Source organism: Vipera ursinii (genome assembly GCF_947247035.1).
Source record: "Vipera ursinii genome assembly, chromosome: 15".
NCBI lineage: Eukaryota > Metazoa > Chordata > Lepidosauria > Squamata > Viperidae > Vipera > Vipera ursinii.
Window position 1 is genome coordinate 5220433 of NC_139528.1, and position 14994 is coordinate 5235426.

The 14994-nt window shown below is 47.3% G+C and overlaps 1 protein-coding gene across 2 annotated transcripts in view; it reads right to left on the reverse strand.

Annotated features, from left to right (window-relative positions):
- SF3B2 (splicing factor 3b subunit 2) overlaps positions 1 to 14994 on the reverse strand; it is a 31532-nt gene that overhangs the window by 14235 nt on the left and 2303 nt on the right. Inside the window, exons 2-9 of one of the 2 annotated variants that reach the window (XM_083374442.1) lie at positions 14439 to 14485; positions 12458 to 12535; positions 7421 to 7669; positions 5856 to 5964; positions 4828 to 4913; positions 3126 to 3231; positions 1495 to 1583; positions 879 to 1079 (exon numbers count right to left, since the gene is read on the reverse strand). In XM_083374442.1, coding sequence (XP_083230568.1) covers positions 879 to 1079; positions 1495 to 1583; positions 3126 to 3231; positions 4828 to 4913; positions 5856 to 5964; positions 7421 to 7669; positions 12458 to 12535; positions 14439 to 14485 — 965 coding nt within the window. The remainder of the gene's footprint in view (positions 1 to 878; positions 1080 to 1494; positions 1584 to 3125; positions 3232 to 4827; positions 4914 to 5855; positions 5965 to 7420; positions 7670 to 12457; positions 12536 to 14438; positions 14486 to 14994) is intronic. The other variant, XM_083374443.1, reaches the window with a different exon arrangement.

The window sequence follows — 14994 nt, forward strand, 5'->3', positions numbered from 1 at the left end:
TAAATATGTACATACACACAAACATGTATCTATACCCACACACACATATACATGCATATACCTATACCCATACACACACACATATACATACACACATATCTATACACATACATATAGCTATACACATACACACACATATATATATACACACACATACGCACACACACACATGCCTGAAATGGTATAGGGTTTCCTGCCTGAGCGGGGAGTTGGACTAGATCAGGGGTGTCAAACTCAATTTCATTGAGGGCCGCATCAGCATTGCGGTTGCCTTCAAGGGGCTGGGTGGGTATGGCCAGGGTGGGTGTGGCCTACTGGGTGGGTGTGGCTAAAGTGTGTATGGCCTACTGGGTGGGCGTGGCCAGCTCTACATCGTTCGCATCAAGGGTGCCTATGGGGGCCTGGGCAGGAGTGGGACAGATCTGAGGTTCTCTGGCAGGAGGAGGGTCTCTGGGCCAGGGCAAAGGCAGTGGGGGCCGTTCCCTCACTGTTTCCAGGATGGCTTCGCGGGCCGCGTGAAACCACTTTGCGGGCCGGATCCGGCCCCCGGGCCTTGTGTTTGACATGTCTGGACTAGATGACCTCCAAGGTCCCTTCCAACTTATTATTATTATTATTACAATACAATAATGGAGACAATGTATTAAACTAAGATAAAACCCAGGATAAATTCACCGTAACAGGGAGCCACATAGAATTGCAACGGGACAGATGTTATCATTCGATGGCCAAGGCAGCCGACTATCTCACAACCTCTGGTGCAGCTGTGGTGGGACCATTCCAGGTGCCTTGGAAAGTACCGGGGAGACATTCTTAAAATGCGAAAAGTCCCGATTTCGCATCGGTGCCCCGATCGGGATTCCCAGATCTGGCCCTACCTTAAACGCCTCAAAGATCCTTTTGAAGAAGATGAAATTGGGATCGTAGATCTCCGGCTCCTCGGTGACGTACTCGATTTCCACGGCCGCGTCGCTGCCCGATTCTTCCCCTTGTCCTTTGGCAGCCGGGGAAACCTGGTTGCTTTTGGAAGAGGCGGTTTGCTTCTTTTTTTTCTTCCGGTTGCGTCGCTTGCGGTTTTTCTGTTCAGGGGAACCGAGAAAGGGACACACGGACATCAGTCGGTGGCACCGGGTAGCTTTCCAGAAAAACATCCCAGCTGTTCGGAAGAGATTCCCAGAATTTCTCCCAGATGAGCGATCCGCTGCGGCGGGCGGTGGAGGCGGTGGGTGGCCCTGCGGGCGGGCGGAGAGGTTTTGGGGCACTCTGCCTCTAAAAGGTTCACCATCACTGCTACAGGCTTTCCTGCTTGAGCAGGGGGTTGGTCTAGAAGACCTCCAAGGTCCCTTTCGACTCTATCCTCCTCCTCCTCCCCACCGCCTTTCGTGATCACCAAGGTGTCTCCTGCCAGATGTTTTTCCTGCAAAAGGAAGCAACCCGATCTCACAGCTACGGCCTCTCCCAAGTTCTCGCCGACTCGGCCCGATGTCTCCTCACCTCTTTCTTGGACATGGCCGAAGTGTCGTCTTCGGCATCCGAGGCAGACATGCCAGCCAGCACCCTCAAGTCGGTCTCCATGTCATCGTCTGCAAAGAGGGCACGATTTGGGGGTGGGGGAGGGAAAAAAATGGGAGGAAACACCCCCCCCGGGGAAGATTATAAACTTGCAAGCTCGACCATCTTTCCCAAACTTGGGACGCTTTCCAGATGGGGAGGGAGGGAAATTCCTGAATTTTGTAGGGTGGGAGCACTTGCATAACGCCCAGCGTATCTGTATGGTCTCCTGGCTGGGGAATGCTGGTCTAATGCACCCCGTTTGCCACTGCAGGCAGTCCTCAACTTACAACCGTTCATTTAGCGACCGTGGAAAGTTACGACGGCATTGGGGGGAAAAAGGGACGTATGGCCGTTTTTTCACACTTACGGCCGTTGCGGCATCCCCATGGTCACGCGATCAAAATTCGGATGCTTGGCAGCCGATTCATACTGATGACGGTCGCAGTGACCGGGCTGTGTGCGTGTCACATGATCCTCTAAGTCAGGGGTCTCCAAACTTGGCCCTTTTATGACTTGTGGACTTCAGCTCCCAGAATTCCTCAGCCAGCATGCCTGGCTGAGGAATTCTGGGAGTTGAAGTCCACAAGTCATAAAAGGGCCAAGTTTGAAGACCCCTGCTCTAAGTCAATGGGGAAAAGCCAGATTCGCTTAACGGCCGTGCCACTAACTTTATCAACTGCAGCGATTCACTTATTATCAACCGAGACAACCAAAGTAAAATGGGGACAAAACTCCAATGTCTCACTTAGCGACAGCAATGTTGGGCTCAATTGTGGCCGTAAATCGAGGACTACCTGTGTTCTGCAACAGCCAGCTAACAAGGAAGGTAGCAAAGGTGGAATGTGAAAAGCCAGGATGGACCCTCTTTAGAAATTCACATCTATACAGGGGGTCCTCAGCTTACAGGAGTTCATTTAGTGACTGTTCAGAGCTACGACGGCACTGGAAAAAGGGACTTACGGCCGTTTTTCACTCTTACGGCCTTCGCAGCATCCCCAGGGTCATGTGATCAACATTCAGATGCTGGGGCAACGGGATCATAATTACGACGGTTGGGGAGTCCCGGGGTCGTGTGATCCCCTTTTGTGACCTCCTTCTGACAAGCAAAGTCCATGGGGAAAGCCAGACTCACTTAAAAATAACTGTGTTACTAACTCAACCATGATTCATTTAACAATTGTGGCAAGTCGTTAAAATGGGCTGAAATTCACCGGTCTCGCTTAGCGACAGAAATTTTGGGCTCAACTGTGGTCATAATTCAAGGACTACTCGTAGCTATGCAGCTAATTGCTTTCGACTGGAAAGATTCTGTTTACGGGCAAAGAACCACAGAAAAAAACCTAATCAGAAGCAATTCCAGGCGCCATTCTATGGGCTGACTTTAATCTCTGGGCGTGACATTAACCCGGCCAATCCATTTATTTTCACGGTTACCATGAGGCCTAGGAACCTTTTTTTTTTTAAAAAAAAAGAAAAGATTCCAAGTCCGGCTCCAGCGACGTCATTCCGTAACCCATCTCTCTCTAGAGCGGGGATGGGTGTCCCCAGGAACCCTACGTCTGATCTTTTACCTGTGGCGCCGGGTACAGCGGTCAGCTCTTCCTGACGGATCTCCTTAAGCTGAAGGATCTTTTCCAAGGCTTGAGGGATTTTGGGGCCCACCCCGGAGTCGTCGATCTGGAAGGGTCAAAAATCAACACTCAACAAGGATTAGAATCGGTCCGCGCATTTGATGCGTGCAAAACAGTTCAGCTTTGGCTATAATTTTCTTTTAGGAAAGCAGCGGGCGAGGAGAAAAGAGCTTTCAGACGATGGGGTGGGCAAACTTTGCGATGAATCAAGACTTAAGAACCCTGTGGGCAAGAGGACACAAAGAATTTTACCACGCAGGTAAATTCCCAGTGAGCCACGGGCCAGCTTCCAGGCGCACGTGGTACAAGAGCACACCAGATTCGACGCACAACGTGTTCCGTGCAGCAGGGGTCTCCAACATCCCGGGGCTGTGGACCGGTACTGGTCCGTGGCACACCATCAACCGGTCCGCACAAACAGGCAAAGCCCCATCCGTGGGATGCAGGCAGTACACAAAACCACACCTCCTCCCAGTCCACGGAAAAACCTCTCTCCACGGAACCGGTCTCTGGTGGTGGCCAAAAGGTTGGGGACTTCTGCCATGCAGTATCAACCTTGTGAATTCTCTCAAGCTTCCTCTTTCCGCTGTGTGTTCACGATGGACGGTGATTCGCATTGATACGTAGGTACGTACGTAGGTATATAGTACGTCTCCATGCGTGTTGTGTGCGTGTACACTTTTGAGAGCAGGCAACGGGATTTCATTTTTCACGTGTGCCAGTGTGCCCCACAGTAAAAAAACGACAATAAAGGTTATCTTATCTCAGCGATGGCGAACCTTTTAAGAGTACCCAAACTGCAAATCAAAACCCTCTTATCTATTGTCGGGTGCCGGGTGGGTGTGGCCCATTGGGTGGGCGTAGCCAGTTGGGTGGGTGTGGCCCATTGGGTGGGCGTGGCTGAGGTGGTAACGGCAGACTGGGTGGGACTAAAAAGTTCAATCAATCAATTCCAACTTTGCGAGATCGTTCCCCCCCCCCGCGAGAAGCTGAAATTGATTGATTGAAACTTTTCTCTCTTTTTGACCACACAGCAGCGGAGGCCTAAAGCAAAAAGGCTTTATAAAATGTAGCTGAAGACTTAGGAGCGGGGCGACGGCGTGCGTGCCCACAGAGAGGGCTCTGCGTGCCACCTGTGTGGCACGCGTGCCACAGGTTCGCCACCACAGTCTTATCATCTTCTTATCTTATCTTATCTTTCCTTGAACTTAAATGGCAGACAAAATTCTTAGGCAGTTTCCGAATAATTGAATTGAATTGATTAAATTTATATGCCGCCCTTCTCCCTAAGGACTCAGGGCGGCTCACAACAATAAAAAAGTTAAAAACATCAAATACAAAATGTAAAAAAGAATTAAACAATAAATGTAATAAATACATAACAATTAACCCAATAAAACCAAATTTGAAACTTGAGTCAGTCCAGGCCTGATTGTTGGAACATCAACATTGAATCCCATTCCCACTCAGAGCTGAGGTTATCAACACCTGGCTGTTTCTCCCCCCCCCTTCCTCCCTTATCTACAGATAGCTCCATTTATCCTCCTACAAACTGAATGAATGTATGCATGAATGAATGAATGAACAAACGAACTAATTTCTTTCCCCTCCATTGGTCACCTCTGGCTATAAATGGACTTACCTCCCGACCGTCTTCTCCAGGAGGAGGTGGGGGGCCACGGGGTCTTGAGCTCCCTGTTCCGATGGGGGAGCTGGAAGCAGGGCTTACTAGAAGAAGGAAAGCCAGACTCAAAATTAGCTGAAGCAATAGCACTCCGGTCATTTCCTTGCTTCAGAGACAAAGCAGGCAATATCATCAGTGCTAGAAGGGACTGGAATTTGCTCTCAACTCTGAAGCAACAACCTAATCAAGGAATCACCAAGAAGAAACCCGCCCACGCTGTGACACGGCAAGCCACTCGTATAAGGTAAAGGTAAAGGTTCCCCCGCACATGCGTGCTAGTCGTTTCCGACTCTAGGGGCCGGTGCTCATCTCCCTTTCAAAGCCGAAGAGCCAGCGCTTGTCCGAGGACGTCTCCGTGGTCACGTGGCCGGCACGACTGGATGCCAAAGGCGCAAGGAATGCTGTTACCTTCTCACCGTAGCGGTCCCTATTTTTCTACTTGCATTTTGACGTGCTTTCAAACTGCTAGGTTGGCAGAAGCTGGGACGAGTAACAGGCACCCAACTCTGTTAGGCGGCACTCGGGATTCGACCCGCCAAACTGCCAACCTTCTGATCGACAAGCTCAGCGTCCTAACCCACTGAGCCACCGTGTCCCTGCCACTCTTATATAAATCGTGAAAACCCCGCTCCCCTCCAGCACTGATGATGTTCCCTAGCTGGGTCATGAAACGTCAGCAAGAAAACAGCCAAGATCAGAGAGCCCCAAGGACATCCCCCCAGTCCTTTTTCTCCTTTCCCCAAACCCCACTCCCTTCCAGCACTGAGCTTGTTAACTAGTTGGGTCACGAAACGTCTGCAAGAAAACAATCAAGCTCAGAGAGCACTAAGGATCCCCAGTCCCTTCTTGGTCTTGAATTGTTTTGGAACAACTGGGGTGTGGGGGGTGGGGGGTGTATACACACACACACACCACCTATCTCCAAAAACTGCTTTTCCTAAGGCAAAGAATCTGAGCCTCCTGTCCTGTCTCAAAAAAGGACTTACGTCTGGGGAGGCCTTGAGGTCTTGGGCCCAGATCAGGAACTGTCCGAGGTACCGAAGAGGCCAGCTTTGGCATCTCCTGGTGGCGCGCTTGCTCCATTAGGACAGCAGCCTACGGTGGGGGGACGGGGGGGAAGGGGGTGAGAAAAAGAGAGGAGAGTCATGCCTGGTTCAGCACTGCACAACTTTTCCATCCAGCTTTTGACCCACCACTTAAGTATGGCTGGAAAGATGTCTACGGAGGTTCTCTGTCCTCCAGGTGTCCCAAAGTTGCTTTTTTTTTCTTTCCTTTTTTCAGGAGGCAACTGGACTGTCTTGTTTCTCTTTGAAGACCTTTTGCTTCTCATCCAGGAAGCTTCCTCCGCTCTGACTGGATGGTGGGGAAACGGAAGGATTTCTGTTCCTTGCAGACGGCTGGTCGTTTGCCCTTCTGTCAGAGAGTCGTCGAGCGTCGTTGGGAGGTTTATCTGCACAGTGCAAATGGGTGGGGAGCTCTCATCATCTCTCTCCGGTCTACAACATGGTCCTTTCAATAGTTCCAAGAAGGCTCCATGCCCACTTGCACCACTGAGGACACAAATAAATTTCCAAGTGGCCTCAACGACTCTCTGAAAGAAGGCAAATGACCAGCCGTCTGCAAGGAGTATAAATCCTTCCATTCCCCACCGTCCAGTCACGAGTTCCCACTTTGGGGTCCTTGGCACTCTCTGTGCTTGGCGGTTTTTCTTGCGGGCGTTTCGTTGCCAAACCGGATCTGCAAGGGAACCAACCAAGCTCAGAGAGCACCAAAGACCACGCGGACCGCCTTGTCTTTCTCCTGCTCCTCCAGGACTTCAGCGCCAAGGAAATCCCAGGCGCACCGAGGCAAGCTGGGGATTATGCGACAGAATGTGGCAGGCTGGACTTCCCAGGTGGGAAGGGACACATTCCAGATTGTTAAGAGGAGTGTCAAAAGCTTGGGGGGGGGGTCAAAAGAGGACTCAGCCTAGCATCCCTACGTAGCCCCAAAACGGACCACGTCCAACTTCTCTTGAATTCCGCTGACCTGTTTCGAGAGCCCAAACAGTACCGTCCACTAGTTGAGTAGAATAGAATAACAGGAGTCGGGAGGGACCTTGTAGGTCATCTAGTCCAACCCCACCCCCCACACCCCCCCCAAAAAGGAGGAGAGCCTAACTACACCAATTCTGACAAGAGTAAATTCTTGGTCTTTCGCACCTGACAGAATAAGAGGCCACTCAGTCCAGATATTTTGCGTGAGAGATAGAGGGTGAAGACAGCTCCTCCCTAACCATTCAGGGAGTCTAATACAGATGCAGAGGCAAGATTCTCTCCACAGGTGTGGAAACAATAAAAAAAACTCAGCTTGGAAAAACAAAAACAAAACACTGTGTCATTTTTTTCGGGTTTTGGGGCCTGACAGATTGTAAGAGCCAGGGTGGAAGAAAACTGTAGGACACCGAATTAGGGAAGGCTGCTGATGAGCTGTTGCCCGCATACACGGGGCGGGGGGGGGGGACACACACACAAACACACCTGTGCACCTCTAAAGCAAAGCGTGTTGTTACCTGCTTGCCTCTCTCTTCCTGTTGGATCAACATGGCGGCCTGCTGCTGAGCCAGCTTCAGCCGCTCCTCTTCGGGCAACGAGGAAGGATCCACCACCGCCTGCATGCGGAGAGGCCCACCCAAGGTGGGGGGTGGTGGAGGGGGTCCCACACCCATGGGGAAGTTGAGGCCCATGCCAGGAGGAGGGGGAGGGGGAGGCTGCATGGGGGGCATGCCCATTGGAGGTGGGGGCAAAGGAATGCCTGGGACCTGAATGAAGAGAGAAAAGCGTTACTCACGAATATATATATATATATATATATATATATATATATATATATATATATATATATATATATATATATATATATATATATATATATATATATATATATATATATATATATATTTGTTTTCTGAGGTTTTCGCGGGTGCCTGTATGTGGATCCTTGGTTTTTCGGGTTTTTCCCCGCGTAGAACTAAAGGTGTGGGCGCAACGTTTCGACGGAGTCCCATCCGTCATCATCAGGCTTTAGCTTCCTTCTTCTGGGAGAAGCATGTGGCTGTTAGTTCCTCTTTTTTAAACTGCCAGAGGGGGTGTGTTCTGTGGAGGTGTGCTCTGATTGGGTAGGGGACCAAGTGTGTTCTGATTGGGTGGGAGTGTGTTTTGAATGGTGGGTGTGTTCTGATTGGGTGGGGGGGTGTTCTGAGTGGATGGGCTGGTCTCAGCTGCCAGCTCCAGAACTGAGCTGGTGAGTTGTGCTGCTTTTGTTTGGCTTCGTGTTTGTGGTGGTGCCATGTTTTTATAGTGGGTGTCAGTTTGCTTATTGTGTGGTTTGGAGGGGTTTAAAGTGGCTGATGTTGCAGCTGTAGTTAGGTTTCTGTTTTGTGGTTGTGTGTCTTTATCGTTGTGGGTTCGGATTTGCTTTTTGAATGGTTGTGTGGTGGTGATGTCATGTGATGTTATCATGAGTTTGGGTCTGGTATCATTCTTGGTGGTTGGGCCTCGTCTGTCAATCAAGGCGGGTTTCCAAATGGCTGGTAGACGAGAGGTATCATCTCGTTTATTCATGCTGTGGGGGCGTTTTTCTATCTCAATGGCTTCTCTGATTATTCTGTTGTTAAAATGTTCAATTTTGGCGATAGTTTTGGTTTTTTTAAAATCAATTTCATGTCCCGTGGCTTCAAAGTGTTGGACCAGGGATGAAGTTTGTTCTCCCTTTCTGAGTGAGTTTTTGTGCTCTTCAATGCGTGCACTTATTCTTCTGTTGGTCTGTCCGATGTATGTGGTGGGGCAGCTGGTGCATGGGATTTCGTATACTCCTTGGTTTTCTAACCCAATTATGTCCTTGGGGTTTCTTAGGATGGTGGATATTTTTCTGTCTGTGTAGAATGCTGTTTTGATGTTGTGTTTTTGGAGGACCTTGCTGATTCTGTCTGTGGTCCCTTTTAAGTATGGGAGGAGGGCTTTGCCATTTTCTTGTTCTCTGTCTTGGGTTTTTGTGGGTGTCTCTCTTCGGATTAAGTTGGTAATCGTGTTTCTTTGGAATCCATTGGCTGTTAGTACATTAGTGAGAGTGTGTAGTTCGGTTTTTAGGTGTTGTTCGTCAGCTAGGTGTTTTGTTCTGGAGATGAGTGTCTTGGCTACGGAGTTGATCTGTGCTGGGTGGTGGTGTGAGAGTGCGTTCAGATAGCGGTTTGTGTGTGTTGTTTTTATGGTAGATAGTGTGTCCTAGGGAGCCGTTGGATTTCTTGTAGACTAAGACATCAAGGAAGGGAAGTTGATTGTTAGCTTCTGTTTCCATGGTGAATTGTATTTTGGGGTGTAGGCTATTGAGGTGTATGAGGAAGTCATCCAGTTTTTCTTTGCCGTGTGGCCAGATTACGAAGGTGTCATCTACGTATCTGAGCCAGAGTTTGGGTTTGTGGTTGGATTTTTCCCTCGCTCTAGAAAAATCCAACCACAAACCCAAACTCTGGCTCAGATACGTAGATGACACCTTCGTAATCTGGCCACACGGCAAAGAAAAACTGGATGACTTCCTCATACACCTCAATAGCCTACACCCCAAAATACAATTCACCATGGAAACAGAAGCTAACAATCAACTTCCCTTCCTTGATGTCTTAGTCTACAAGAAATCCAACGGCTCCCTAGGACACACTATCTACCATAAAAAAACACACACAAACCGCTATCTGAACGCACTCTCACACCACCACCCAGCACAGATCAACTCCGTAGCCAAGACACTCATCTCCAGAACAAAACACCTAGCTGACGAACAACACCTAAAAACCGAACTACACACTCTCACTAATGTACTAACAGCCAATGGATTCCAAAGAAACACGATTACCAACTTAATCCGAAGAGAGACACCCACAAAAACCCAAGACAGAGAACAAGAAAATGGCAAAGCCCTCCTCCCATACTTAAAAGGGACCACAGACAGAATCAGCAAGGTCCTCCAAAAACACAACATCAAAACAGCATTCTACACAGACAGAAAAATATCCACCATCCTAAGAAACCCCAAGGACATAATTGGGTTAGAAAACCAAGGAGTATACGAAATCCCATGCACCAGCTGCCCCACCACATACATCGGACAGACCAACAGAAGAATAAGTGCACGCATTGAAGAGCACAAAAACTCACTCAGAAAGGGAGAACAAACTTCATCCCTGGTCCAACACTTTGAAGCCACGGGACATGAAATTGATTTTAAAAAAACCAAAACTATCGCCAAAATTGAACATTTTAACAACAGAATAATCAGAGAAGCCATTGAGATAGAAAAACGCCCCCACAGCATGAATACACGAGATGATACCTCTCATCTACCAGCCATTTGGAAACCCGCCTTGATTGACAGACGAGGCCCAACCACCAAGAATACCAGACCCAAACTCATGATAACATCACATGACATCACCACCACACAACCATTCAAAAAGCAAATCCGAACCCACAACGATAAAGACACACAACCACAAAACAGAAACCTAACTACAGCTGCAACATCAGCCACTTTAAACCCCTCCAAACCACACAATAAGCAAACTGACACCCACTATAAAAACATGGCACCACCACAAACACGAAGCCGAACAAAAGCAGCACAACTCACCAGCTCAGTTCTGGAGCTGGCAGCTGAGACCAGCCCATCCACTCAGAACACCCCCCCACCCAATCAGAACACACCCACCATTCAAAACACACTCCCACCCAATCAGAACACACTTGGTCCCCTACCCAATCAGAGCACACCTCCACAGAACACACCCCCTCTGGCAGTTTAAAAAAGAGGAACTAACAGCCACATGCTTCTCCCAGAAGAAGGAAGCTAAAGCCTGATGATGACGGATGGGACTCCGTCGAAACGTTGCGCCCACACCTTTAGTTCTACGCGGGGAAAAACCCGAAAAACCAAGGATCCATATATATATATATATATATATATATATATATATATATATATATATATATATATATATATATACATATATATATATATATATATATATATATATATATATATATATATATATATATATATGTTTTCTGAGGTTTCAGAAAACAGAAGAAGAAGGAAGCAGAAGCCTCCAGCCTGATGATGACGGATGGGATTCCGTCGAAACGTCGCCCCTACACCTTTAGTTCTACGCGGGGAAAAACCCGAATCCCATTTATATCCCGCCCTTCTCCGAAGACTCAGGGCGGCTTACAATTATTGCCCCTCCAACAATCTGGGTACTCATTTTACCTACCTCGGAAGGATGGAAGGCTGAGTCAACCTTGAGCCTGGTGGGGGGTGGGGGTCCGAACCTGGCCACTTTAAGACTTGTGGACTTCAACTCCCAGAACTCTGGGAGTTGAAGTCCACAAGAGTTGCCATGTTTAGAGACTTCTAGCTCCATGCGGATTGAGGAATTCTGGGAACTGAAGTGCACGAGCCTTAAAAGTGGCCGTTACAATCATTTAGTTAGTTACCGTTCAAAATCGGGGGGAAAAAAGGAACTTATAACTTGGTCCTTGCAGTTACGGTCACCGCCAGCAACCCCACTGTCGCGTGATCAAGGTTTGCTTAATGACGGCGTGGTTCGTTTCACGACCACCGTGATTGGCTTAATCACCGTGGCAAAAATAGGTTGTAAAATTCAGCCTTGCTTAACAACAGACATGGTCCCAGATGTGGTCATAAGTTGAGGATTACCTGAACAATTAAGCCTCGCAGATATTCTGTGTAGCCCTGACACCCAATTTTTCTCAAACAAATAAATGAAGACTCAACGTGCAGAAAAAAATACCGCGCTACAGAGCTACCACGTTTTCCCAAAAAGAAGACCGGATCTTAAATTAATTTTTGCTCCAAAAGACGCATTAAGGCTTATTTTCTGGTTAGGGCTTATATTCAGGGAAATACGGTACTAAATGCGTCCGTCTGGCTGACGATCTTAACTGGGACTTATTTTGGGGGTGGGTCCTGAAAAATCATGCTAGGGCTTATTTTTCCAGTTGGGTTTTATTTCCGAGGAAACACGATAGTCCTCGATTTACGTTTCGTTTACTGACGGTTGGAAGTTACAAGCGTAGTCTGGGAAAAAGGGACTTACGACTGTTCCTCACATTTACAACCCCTGGAGCATCCTCACAGTCTCAAAATTTGGGCGTTGGGCAACTGACATGTATGTAACACGGTGGTCACGTCATCCCCCGTGTGCAATCTTCCCAGCTTTGCTTCTGACAAGTGAATTCAGTGGGGGAAGCCAGATTTAACAACTGCAGGGAGTCATTTAAATAATAATAATAATAATAATAATAATAATAATAATAATAATAATAATAATAATAATAATAATAAACCTTTATTGTCAAAGTACAGCATATGTACATTGAGATTAGCTGAGCCTAATTGTGGCAAAAAAAGTGATAAAATGGGCTAAACTCTCTTAAAAACAGCCCTGGAAACTTGGGGGTGGGGTGTCAATTTTGGTCATAAATCGAGGATTATTTATACAATTTTCCATCTTCGCTCCCCGCAAAGGACTTACCTGTCCTGGCAAGGGAGGGGGGGCTGAGCTGTCTCCATCATCTCCTCTCAGAACAGGCCTGGTAAGTAGAATCCCAGTCTGTTTTTTTTTTAAAAAAGAAAAAGAAAAAATATGGGAGGGAATAAATCAGCTAATTGCCCTTCTCAACTTGAAACCTGCAATATTTCTCTCTAGCAGAAGTGATGATCTAGGTTACAGGGGTAGGCAACCTTGGCTGTTTTAGGACTCGTGGACTTCAACTCCCAGAATTCCTCAGCCAGCCTGGCTCAGCATGGAAACCTCTCCCTTTCCCCTCAGCGTGGCTGGCTCAGGAATTCTGGGAGTTGAAGTCCACGAGTCACAAAAGAGCCATGGTTGCCCACCCCTGCCCCAATGGATCTTTTGGATCAAAAATTAACATAAGACCCGGTCTTATTTTGTGGGAAGTATGGGCGGCTCCGCCAGGATGGCCGGGCTTCCCATCACTTTGCCTCCTCCGCTTGCCACAGACGATGCTGAACATTGATGCTGAACCTTAATCCATTTTCTGCACTCAAGGCATCGTAGACTGATCAAACGGATCACGGATCCAATATGACCTATGCGCACAGCTGCATATAGGTTTAGGGCAGGGGTAGGCAACCTTGGCTCTTTTATGACTTCAACTCCCAGAATTCCTGAGCCAGCCACGCTGAGGGGAAAGAGAGAAGTTTCCATGCTGAGCCAGGCTGGCTGAGGAATTCTGGGAGTTGAAGTCCACGAGTCCTAAAACAGCCAAGGTTGCCTACCTCTGGTTTAGGATAGTGTTCAAGCAGCCAAGCATTGAGAAACACTGGTCCAGGATGTCAGATGGTTTGGGGTGCCATATAGGGAAATGTTAAGAGTTTAACCCCATAGATGCCAAGTCTTTTCCAATCTGGGGCAGCCCAGATGTTTCTCAAAGCACATCTGGAAGATACCATTTGGAAAGAGGGCTGCTGAGACAAGGCCCATACGTTTCAAATGTTCAGCATGTAAAAATCTAATTTCAAACCTAAAAAGTTCCTACTCTGCTTGAATTTGCTCTTATTTGCTCGAAGAGTGTTTGTAACAACCACCTAACATAACATACAGCTTTTCTAGATGTTCCTTTACCAAAATGTTGCTTTCTTAGCACCTGAAATTCCACTTTCTTCTTGAAGTGAGTGGATTACATTAATATAATCCTAGTTTATAGACTCTATCTGCCTATACTCAGATTCCCCGGTGATTCGGCCTTCCATAATAATAATAATAATAATAACAACAACAACAACAACAACAACAACAAAAATAATAACAATAAGTTGGAAGGGACCTTGGAGGTCATCTAGTCCAACCCCCTGCTCAGGCAGGAAAACCTATACCATTTCAGACAAATGGCTGTCCAGTGTCTTCTTAAAAACTTCCAGTGTTGGAGCCTTCACCGCTTCTGGAGGCAGGTTGTTCCACTGGTTAATTGTTCTCACTGTCAGGAAGTTTCTCCTTAGTTCTAGGCTGCTTCTCTCCTTGACTAGTTTCCATCCGTTGCTTCTTGTCCTGCTTTCAGGTGCTTTGGAGAATAGCTTGACTCCCTCTTCTTTGGGGCAGCCCCTGAGATACTGGAGCACTGCTATCATGTCACCCCTCACTCTTCTCTTCGTTAAACTACACATACCCAATTCCAGCAACCGTTCCCTATATGTTTTAGCCACCAGTCCCCCAATCATCTTTGTTGCTCTTCTCTGTACCCTTTCTAGAGTCTCGACATCTTTTTTACATCGTGGTGACCAAAACTGGATGCAGTATTCCAGGTGTGGCCTTACCAAAGCATTGTAAAGTGGTATTAGTACTTCACTTGATCTTGATTCTATCCCTCTGTTAATGCAGCCTAGCACTAACAAAGGGATAGAATCAAGATCAAGTGACCTGCCAGCCAATTACAGTAAAATAATAATAATAATAAACTGTTGCTTTTTTTGTGATCCAAGAAATAAGGCTTCACCTGAAGCGTGTATGTTTGTAACCGTTCCACCAGCTCTTCACGGCTACCTGGAAGGGAACAAAAATGAAATAATTCAGAGATGATGCTTTATAACAAGAAGGAAGATTAATCAGCCTTCTCTAACCTATCATTCTCCGTACAGGTTGGAGAAAAACTCTCAAGTTCTCCAGGAAAAAAAATATGTGTCGCAGCAAAACCAAGCCAACCACATCAGGACTTCTTCGCATGATAAGCTAATTGGGTCACTACAAGTAGCCCCAAACTTCTGACTGATTAGGACCCCCCCCCCAAAAAAAGGTATATGTAGTCGACTTACAACATTTCGTTTTGTGGCCGTTCAAAGTTACGGCATTGAAAAAAGTGATTTATGACTTGATTTTTTTTTCCACACTTGTGACCGTTGCAGCATCCCCACGCGATCAAAATTCAGATGCTTGGCAACTGTTTCATACGGAGGACCGGAGGTCATGCGATCACCTTTCGTGACGTTCCAACAAGCGACATCAATGGCAAAGCCGGATTCGCTTAACAACCACATGACCATTTTAACAAGTGC